This window comes from Scomber scombrus, chromosome 2 (genome assembly GCF_963691925.1).
Source record: "Scomber scombrus chromosome 2, fScoSco1.1, whole genome shotgun sequence".
Lineage (NCBI taxonomy): Eukaryota > Metazoa > Chordata > Actinopteri > Scombriformes > Scombridae > Scomber > Scomber scombrus.
In genome coordinates, this window is record NC_084971.1 from 14203209 (window position 1) to 14214427 (window position 11219).

General features: G+C 38.2%; 1 protein-coding gene across 1 annotated transcript in view; it reads right to left on the reverse strand.

The window, feature by feature from the left end:
• The window catches only part of LOC133989144 (sphingosine kinase 1-like), a 34652-nt gene extending 26048 nt beyond the window's left edge, over positions 1–8604 (reverse strand). The window contains exon 1 of the mRNA XM_062428120.1: positions 8190–8604. Within this exon, the coding sequence (XP_062284104.1) occupies positions 8190–8604 (415 nt within the window). The remainder of the gene's footprint in view (positions 1–8189) is intronic.
• Between the last annotated feature and the right edge of the window lie 2615 nt (positions 8605–11219).

Here is an 11219-nt window from a genome sequence, read left to right on the forward strand (position 1 = left end):
TTTTTTTTTTACAAGAAGGAGGAGATGAACAAAGTTTCAAGAATTTCCTTTTCCAGCATGTTGCTTTTTTTATTTAAGGAAGCTGAAGACAGATTGTATTTTGCCAAATTTTAACAGTACACTCCATCATTTGGATGTGCTCTGGGTAAGAGGAAGGGCAGGACGCTGTCATTACTGACACAGAGCCGCTTTGAGCCCCCAGAACAACACAAAGCCCTCCTGAGAGGGAAAGAGCGGCTGAATCAGAGGTCTCGACAGCACGTCAAGCTCTATCGCAGCGTATGTCTGATGAGGAGGAGTCCTCAGGGAGGGGAGTGCTGCTACCACTGCTATCTGACCTCACACACATACACACACCCACACACACACACGTTTTTCCCTTTGTTAGCAGGAGTGACAACCTGTTGTGGTTTCTGTTGTAAAAGAATAGGGAGGTTTCATCAGTCTTGTCTGTTAAAGACTGATTAATCACAAGGGTGTGATCCTTGACGGGATTATACAGTACTTTCCATAAAGCATTTAAGCACTGAAGTCTTTAAAAACACCCATACAGTAAATACTGTGTGAAAATATGTGAAAAAGCATGTTGTTCACATGTACTCAAACATCCTAATTAATTAGAGTAATCAAGTTCGTTTTTCAGGATTTTTAAGGTCTGTAACAGAATTTCATTACTCATATGTAATATGTATTTATAAATTTACTTTGATTGTCCTGTGACTCGTCACTGGACAATCAAAGCTAAGAACAGCTGCAGTAAATTAACACAGTACTAATTAAAAGCCTCAGCATCTTTGTGTTTTTTCTATTACTAATAAGTTTAAAGAGAATAGATGTGTATAAAAGTGTTCAGTATTTGAAAACAATTTCTTATCTTATTACACTATTAAAGTAGCTTCGCAACTTGTTTTGCATTCAGTCAACAATTTCAGTCGAAGAACTGTCTGACATGTCTCCCCGCTTCTTCTGCAGCACATTTCTCTCTTGATAAAAAACTGGCCAACTGTCATATATATACTTATATTATGTGTAACCCTAGCACCTGCAACGCAATGTCAGACAATGACAGTGCCTTCTTCTTTTTGACACCCGAAACTAAATATAAAAGTTGTTTTGACAGTTTCTGAATATCACAAATAACCAAGTATTTCAGATGTCTTATATGATGGCTTATAAAATGCAAATCACATCACATATACCTCTACTTTCTGCTTGTGTTTGTGTCTAAAATAGCCAACCAACCACTGTCAAAGCCTCAACTCGGCCAGAGGTAATGTATTAGTAACAGGATTGATTGGCTGAGAGAGGCCTGGATTTGGCTGCTAAAAGGAGCGGCACCCGTTCCCCCGAGAATGTCATATAAGGTGCTTCTCATCTAACTTCCATCACTTCTGTTTCTATGGTTTCACATTGAATTAACAGCTTTATTCAGTTATAGTGCATCCACGCAGGTCATGATCCTTGTGGTGATTCAAAAGCCTTTTAGAACAAATATCAAACTCGGTGTGTCGCTGCTGTCCAACCACCATGAAACACAACCTGGATAAAAATCTTAATCTACAGTGTGATGAAATGCAGCTGCTGTGTGAGCAGCATTTTACTGACACTGATGATAATGAATACCCCACAGGACAGCCAACTACAAAGGAGGTCAAAAAACAGAGCGAACTAGCAGTAGCATCTACAGTGTCAAGACATAAAACACTGATACTACTCAGCCCCTGTGTTTACCCCACGGTTATTATTTCATCGCTTTCTGCTGACTACACTGATGATGCTGAGCAAAGACTTTATCTAGTACATGGATTGTGAGGCCATTCAGGGAGAAAAGAGAAGAAAAGTGAAGCTGTATGTTGGACATGATGGAAGTGGGATGCAATTACAAAAGAAGAACAACTCTACTGAGCCACCGTAGCATTAAAAAACTGCTGATACATGTTGGGATTATGGAGCCAGTTGCATCAGCTGCATGCAAGTTCAAACTCAGCCTTATAATTTAAGTGTTTAATATGTGGAAATGTGCAAATCACTAAATTATAACATTTTGCAAACATAAGCTAGTTCTAATGTGGAGATTAGATGTTATTCATATTTAAACCTGATAACTGCCGGGTGTAGCTGTTGCGTAAGCTGAATGCAATATTTGACAAAGATAGTCTCACTGTAAACTGCATGAATACTCCTGACTCTAAGGCTCATATATTTATCCAAGTAAACAGAACAAACTCATACCTACAGTACCAGTGAAACGTTTGGACAAGTGTTTCCAAACTTAAGTTTATTTTATCTTTTGGCTCCTAAAACTGTTATTTTTGGAATTAATGTTAAAGCTTGTGATGTTTCAGTGACTTCCTGTTTAGTTGATTGCTTCTTATTGAACAGCTCTACTGATGTTTCCTGGCAACAAATTTACACAATCTCTAATTATTCTCTTATCCAGTAAACACTTGTAATGCGTTTACTAGATACAACTGTTAAGTTTCAATGGTGCAACCTGATTCAGTAAATCACTAGTTTGAAACTAGCTAGAACTAATAACTTAAATACTTTACACACTTATATCACTTAGTGATGCAACCCAGTCCAGGAAATTGCTAAGTGCTCTGAACATTTTGAGAAAGAACTGAAGTTTTGCTGCCTTCTGGGGCCAAACATTTGACAGTCAAAATCTTTTTGTTTGACATAAACAGAATCTCTCCAACAGCTTTTATCTGATTTGAGAGCGGAGACTTAGTTAGAGGATATGATTTCCACCCAAAGAAAGTGATAATATGCTTTCCTCCACCTTTGAAACTACAAAAGAAAAAAGCTTTAAAAAAGCCATAAAGATCCTTCCTCCACCAGCCTACAAGAACAAAGCAAAGCTGATAAGGATGTTGTGTCATCCTTGCTTAATGTTTGTGATTCATGTGATATGGAGAAACCGATCAGAATGATGCCTCACACTAGTATGGATGAATCAAGTCTCATGATAAAAATCATGCTGATCATACTGCTACTGACTTCACTGACCTATTAGAAAGCCACGAATTTACTCAGCTTGTCACTGTAGCTTCACATCAGCTTGGACACAGCATCTACTAGAACTGGTAACATCACGAGGGCCACACAGTGAAAACACTACAGCATCTGACCCAGAAACAGAAATCTTACACAATGAAAAGAGTTGAACAACAGTCCCAGTGAGCCTGTATCTGTGGGTGACAGTGTTGGTGATTGATCTAATATATTCAACCCCCAATTAATTGATCCCCATTAGTTGGTAATGTGTTGTAATTCATTGTCAATGGACGGTGGCAGCCAAGTACTTAGGCCAGATGACAACCTACAGTGATTGATTTGATCAATACTAGTAGCTTCTCTGGCTGCTGTCATCACCTGACTCATGATGATAATGCTATCCACAGCTGACCTGAATCCATTTATTGACAACATGGAATCAATACTATTTAGGAAATACTTGGCAATGTAGCTTAAGTGTCAATTTTAATTGACAGCAGGGATGAAATTTATGGGAACTTAAATCAGGGCTCTGATATGCTCAGCTGATCACAAAGGATGAGAGCTGACAAAGACTGATGGACTGACTGTTATCAGCTGTTGAAAGATAAACACTCCACGAAGACCACAGCTGACCGCCAGCTGACTGCCAACATGCATGCAGGGTTAAACCGATCAATCAGTTAGTGGATTAACAAATAACAATCTGTTTTGGTAACTGATCAATCACTGAAGTAATTTATTCTAGCAAACAGAAACAAAAACATTCCTCCCTTCCAGTTTTGATATCGACTGACCAAAGAATTAATCAATTAATTAAGAAAATAATCAAATGATTAATCCGTGATACTAATATAATTTTTTGTTGCAGTATTACATGCATGTACAGTATATTCTGCTCCTCGCTGAAAGGAAGGAAAGAACTAGTCAATGGTCAGTTGTCAAAAACCATCACAGAAAGACAACCAACCCAAATTAACCAACCATCTGATTACAGTCTGATTATGAACTTGGACTACAAACAGAGACTATGTTGATTAATATAATAATGATTATGATGATTTTAAAAATGAAACCGTAAAATGCTTGCCACTTAGTTTGCAGCATCATCTGTAGCCTTTGGTCAGCTTTCTCTCTCACCAACTTCTTTCGACACCAATTCACATAGAGTTGAACCTACTGAGAAAATGACCACCAACGGTCGGCTACAGAGGTACCCGGGAGTCAACTGAAGGTTTGTTGTGTGACCCTAACAGATGCTTGGTGTGATGGATGATGATTATCATGCAAAGTAGTATTGATGACATGAACCAAAAGGTGGAGTCTGTCACACAGTTTGACAGCATCGTCTATTAAAGCAGAGATGCTGCGCTGTGCAACCTGAGCATGTGACAAACATCAAACATACACAACTCCTGTTTGTGAAAAAGCAGAGTCGGCATCACATGTAGCAAAGGAGGATATAGTTATATTGGGCACCTAAATCCAAGACTGAGATGAATGTAAACTGGAGTTGCATATCATCTTCTACAGTACCTGTCAGAGGTTAGTAAGTACATTTGGTGGAAACAGATGCTTTCTGGATAATTCTCCCAGAACACCAGACGTCAAGCCAATGACATGAGCGCCAATATTGATAGAGAGGTCAGACAGGCAGCACTGACCTCATTTAGACTAATGGTTTGGATGCAGAGCTCCCAAAAATGATTTAGTATGGTTTACTAGGCCTCTGGCATATTGAGTAGCTTACTGTAGACTGTCTGTTAGACTGGAATAATGCTGCCACTTTACAGAAATACCAAAGACCCCTGCAGCTTGAAAAAGGTTTGAAATGAATGCTACTGACGATGCAATTGCTCAGGAATTTTGATTTCTTCAGCATTTCTGGTTCTCCTCTATGCTGTATCTTCCTCTATGAAATCCTTTATTATGATATATGTAATTTTAGATCAAAATATTGATTCTTTATGATATAATACATTTTCTGGACAAACATTTCAGAGATAGTTTTTAATAGATGAAATAACAGAATAACCAAAAATGTTGGATAATCCAGCAAATTAAATACTAGCAAAAATCTTCATCACATTGATGGTTGACCAGCCTGGTCAATCTCACACACGTCCGCTCCTAGCAGTGTTCTTTTGAGCAGTGTCACCAGGTTGGTTCAAAACCATCATTTTTAGCCATAAAAGACTACGAATATATTGAAAAAACATAAGAAAAGCATCTGCACTATGACAAACCATCCCACCAAGCTCATTTTACCAACATAATCCATCCTAAAGCCACCCAGTTAGGCAAGAAAATCACCCAAACTGGAAACATTTCTTGGGCGTAAAATTTTCCTCAAATCCTGTTATTTTAGGCGTGTGGTGTCAACCAATAAGGAGCCACCAGGAAAACCCAAACATATTACACGCATGCCACCATCGGGCGTAGAGCAGTACACCCTTTGGCACACAGACAAAGACCGAAGGCAGCATTTTCTCATGAGTCATCTCATTTCTGTAATTATGTATGATTGATGTGAGAGTAAGGACTGGAATTTACACACACAACATTAACAAAAACAATCTTACAGTAAATATGTATTTCACAATTGGAATTACAAAGAGCGGCCACACCTCAGCACCCTTATTAGACCACACACCCCATGTCTAGATTAAACTAAAGTACAAGTTGTGAGTTTTAGTCTGAAGAAACCAGGTAGAGTGAGAAGTCCGTTGCATGACTACAAAACAGGTTAAGCCATGAAGACACTTGTGTTTGGGTCTTTGTCCTATAAGTAAAAACTTGTTAGGTCAGTGACTCAGGTTAAGCTCGCTCTGGGCGATTGATTGACAGCATTTTTCAAAGCAAATAATAGCATCTTTAGTTATCAAAAGTATGGTATTTCCTCTTCTGATAATGACAGGCAGTGTAGAATTGCAGCATATTTTGTCTCGTTAAAAATACATCTGTGCAGTTTGGGAAAAGCTATCTGGGTCACACTGTGCCACTGATACCAGAGCTGTGTGGAGGAAAAAAGTTTGTGTGAGGGAAAAATTACATTTGATATTTCTTCCTTCAGACGGGACAGCTTGGTGAAGAGGACAAATAACGAGATAACGTATCTTTAGAAATCTCCAATTATAGCACGTTTCCCTCCGGAGTAATTATACCTCTTGGCATTGCATGAACTCAATAGCAGTAATATTGCCTCATCATTCTCAGGCGTCTTTTATGTTAAAGAGGTTTGTTTGCCGACTGGAGTTACTGAAACGTGACTCTCCATACCACACTGATCCTACTGTTTTATTCATTTCAGGAGTAGGTTAAAGGTGATGCAACAGCCTGTTACAAAGCAGAGCTGATAAGAGACAATAATCCAGTTTATACAGGATAGACCTCTTGACAGGTAGTGGTTATTCTACCTTGTGTTTTTCAAACATCTGTAATGTTCAAATGGTTTGTTTGTATTCTGCGGTTACTGACATGTGACTGTACCAGACTTGTGCTATTGTTTTATTCATTTGAGGAGCAGCTTCAAGCTAATGGGGAAAAAAGCCTTTGACAAAGATAAAGCTGGAAGCATTAAATAAGCAGCAGAAACTTTTAGCTAATTAAATAGCTGTAGGGCAAAATCAATAATCAAAATTACGTGAATAAAACAGGAAAGATCAAATGTTGTACGTGACATTGTTACTGCAAATACGTTTTTCAGTTTGAATAAGCTGAAGTAGATTGAAACACATTTCAGAAGAGAGTTGGTTCTTCTTGAGAAATGACTTACTGGCAAACAGCTAATGTCTTTAAAAACAAGGACAACTTAAAATTACACTCATGTAATGCTGTCGGACTCATGATGGACTGTTCGAAAAACAACAGGATCCAAATTTGTATGTACAGTACCTGGAGGTAGTTTGGCTGCAGTATTTCTAGAGTTGCCTATCTTTCAACAGTGTAGTTAAACAATTATTTAATCATAAGAGAGATCTGACAGGATCACTTCTCCACGCTGTTCATGCAGGTTATTTCAGGTGAAGTGACTGAAGAAACGGCCACAACAATGGAGCAGAGCTGAAACCATCAGTCAGTTAATCAAGTTGTAAACTCATAGCCAACTATTTTCTTTATTGTTTAAGAAAATAAACATTTTCTCGTTCCAGCTTTAGAGTTTTGGGAATTTGCTGCTTTATTTTTGATTTATGAGATATTAAACACAATATTTTGAGGTTTTAGAAAATAATTTGACTATTAATCAAGAAAATCAGCAGATTAATCATTAATGATAAGTTATGTAATAATTGATCATTTTTGACTTTGAGTAAAATCAGCATCACATTGCATTATAAACGAGTAAAGCATTCCGAAAAAGGCCCCAAGACCATTAAAGGGCCCAAAAGCTCCAGATTAATCATGTGACAGATAGTGTGTGGTCATTTCATTCATTGCAGATGTGTTTGTTAGTACACTATGCAACACTAAAGTACATTATAAACTGGAAGGCTTGAGGCAGCAACTGCATGTATCTAATCTTTTAGACCCACCTTGTATTTAGAGTAGAGGTCTCAAAGATCTAGTCTGAAACTTAGATTAGATTCCAAGCACAATGTTAGCGCAATCCAGATAGATTGTGCTAACATTTATATTGTATTTAAGTGGGGCTGCAACTAACAATTATTTTCATCTATTAATCTGCCGATTATTTCCTTGATTAATCAGTTAGTTATTTGGTCTATAAATTGGCAGAAAATTGTGAAAAGTGTCAATCGAGGACTAAAGAAAATAATTTAAATAATACAAATAAATAATAAATTAATTTAATTTAATTTTTGACAACGAATCGATTCATTGTTGCAGCTCCACATTTAAGTTACAGTAGCACAAATTACTAAGTAATCCAAATAATGTAGAGAAAGTGAAAGAAACAACTCATTTTTCTGTTACTTTCTGTTTTGTGATTATTATGCAGCACTACACAAATTCCTGTGGAAACTTGGCGATCAATTTGATTCTGATACCGAATTTTTTTCCTGAAACCCTTTTTTTGATGGAGATAATCAATAAATCGATCGATCAATAGATGAACATGACCTTTGTTCTTCAAGCAGATACAGAGTCTCTTTTCTCTTCAAAGTAAACTGTAAACTGTGTTGAAGGGGTCCTGAGACTTTATTTTCCCTCTCCTCCTCTCAGCCTCTCACCGTCTCTCAGGTGCTGCTGCCGGTCACTGCGCTCCCGGACGGCTCTCGCCCACCTCTCCGCCTCCTCCAGGTTGTCTCTCGGGTCCTGCAGCACGGTGAGCCGAAAGCTGTGCTCCACTCTCTGCCGTGACACCCCGGAGCTCACCCAGCGCCGTCTGAGCGGGTACAAGTACACCACCAGGTACGCCGCCGGGTCCGCGTTGTCATCCTCCCGGTGAGCCCGGCAGCCGACGCAGTCCTTCAGGCTGAGTACCACTTTGTTTCGCCCCACAGGTGCGGAGGTGAGCCTCTGGACGATGAGCTCCCTCTCGGTTAGACTCACGGCACACCTGACTTTTCGGTTCCCAGTGACCGTGAACTCCCCGTGCAGCGTGGCGGGGCTGTCACGGTCCGGTTCTGCTCTCCTCGGGTCCATCCTAAGCGGACGGAGTAGACCGGGATACAGCAGCGGCCACACCGTCACATATCTGGCAGCCTGAACGATGCGAGCCAAGTGGAGACCACAACTATACTGGCAGCCTGCTGCCGGTCGGACCGGTGTCAAACACAACAGAGTCAAACGCACCACATCCGCTCACACTTCAAAATAAAACCCACACCTGGTTCTCTTTCATACTAAAACAAGAGTTGGAAAAGCGTCATGTGTGAAAATTTTCTATTTTCTACCTCTTTGCACTATTTGTGTTCACAGATCACAGAAACAGTTTCACCTGTTTATAGACACTCCTTTATATTTCTGAATTTGTTTTTTCTGTGTGAATATATTGGGAGACATTAAACTCGAGTATTTTTTGTGAAACTGTGCTTGGCCAATGAAGATGATCCTGATTCTATATACGTTATTCAATAATAATAATAATAATGATAATAATAATAATAATAATGATAATAATGATAATAATAAAAACTTTATTTATATAGCAACTTTTAAAAAACAGTTTTTAAATGTACATCACAGCCTGCAAAACCTGATTTTTACTGTTGGCACAATAACAATAGGAAAATAAATGACTTCTGACAGTGTAATGAAAACATATAATCCTCAATCCTATTTTGATTGGCATTATTATTATTATTATTTTTTTTTTTTTAAAGGCTGATGACTCTTTTTAGCAAAACTACTAAAAAATTGTAACCTTTTTAGCTTCATACTCACTTTTAATTAGCTTTAGAACCGCAGTTATTTAGTCAATTTACAACAACAGGAATCAGGGGTGCTTATAGGAGGTCAGCAGTTAATAGGGATCTAATTTTTTCTCTTCAGGCTCCCCATTCAAGGTAATTCACACATAGCATTTTCATGTTTTCTTATGAAACGAAGAGGGGGGTAAATCGCTGTAGGCTACGTCTGCAAAACATCTGTTCACCACAAACCATCACACAGATTAACACATCTACGCGTCCCTTTGGAGTATCATGAACCAATTCATAGTTTTATTTTTAAAGGCATAAGCGAACAATTTCATGGAGTTGTTGTGGAAGTTTTTTCCTGCTTGACGCAGGATCTACATGGCTCGAGTTTACATTGAACTTTAATTGAAAAGAACATCGAAGTGAAGTGTTATTGTTCCCTCTAGTGGTGAATTGAGTGAAAGATTCGAACTGTTAATTAACAAATTAAATCCTTGAATCTTATGTACAACATTTCTAGTATAATATACTACTAAGGAAACTCATTGAGAATATGCTGTGTAACTATTGTAGACAACTTCAGCTACATGAAGTAATATCTTGTCATGACGCTGCGAGCAGAGAGTACGGCTTCTCTCCTACATGTAAAACTGAAGTGTTCAGTAAAACTGCTGAGTGGTCATGAAGCAGCACTGTCTGTGGCTGCTGTGATGATTCACTTCGCTATAAACTTGTATGTCACATTAAAAAGGAATGTTTTATTATATTTTGCTAGTAAGCCCCATATCAGGAACCTGAAACTGAAACAGCTAAATGCAATCCAGCCATCATTAATTGTATTATTTACGTGTATTTCCTTTTGCGACGTGTACAACTGTCACTGTTGAAAAAGCTCTATTAAAAAAGTTTATAACTGATCTTTGTTTTGTACTATAGTTTAATCTAAGCGTACATTAACTGTTGTAATGTTATATTGACTACCACAAATGTAATATTTATTCACAGAACAGTTTGCAAAAATACATAACTATTACCATTACCAGTTTAACATATACAGTCATGGCCAAAAATATTGGCACTCCTGCACTTCTGTCAAATAATGCACCACGTCTACCAGAAAATCATTGCAATTACAAATGCTTTGGTATTCACGTGTATTTCTTTTGTTTGCATTGGAACAACACAAAAAACAGAGAAAATAAGTCAAACCTAATAAAATTTCACACAGAACTCAAAAATGAACTGGATAAAATTATTGGCACCCACAGCTTATAATTTGGTAGCACACCCTGTGGAAAAAATAACTGAAATCAATTGCTTCCTGTAACCATGAACGAGTTTACACCTTTCTAATGGAATTTTGGACCACTCTTCTTTTGCTGCTCCAGCTCTTTCGGATTTGAAGGATGCCGTCTCCCAGCTGCTGTTTTGAGATTTCTACACAGGTGTTCTCTGGGATTCAGATCTGGACTCATTGTTGGCCATTTCAGAACTCTCTAGTGCGTTGTGATTTGTGTTTTGGGTCAATGTCCTGCTGGAGGACCAATCACCTCTGACCTCTGGTAGAGACGCAGCTTTCTGACACTGGGCACTACATTGCGCCCCAAAATTCTTTAGTAGTCATGAGATTGGCATCCGGTGCCAGAAGCAGCAAATTGTTTTTTTCTTTGTGTAAGCAATGGTCTCCTACCATAATGTCAAGTGCAGGGGTGCCAATATTTTTGGCCATGACTGTATTCTTATATGAATACTTCTTATATATCTATTTTCATATCTGTCCACACAAATTTCAGCAGAAGGATGCCTGCAAGTGGAAAGACTTGCAAGGATTTAAAAAAATTAGTTGAGGGATTATTTAGTAAGTTTCATGAGTATTATAGTTCAAATGATTTTAGATCA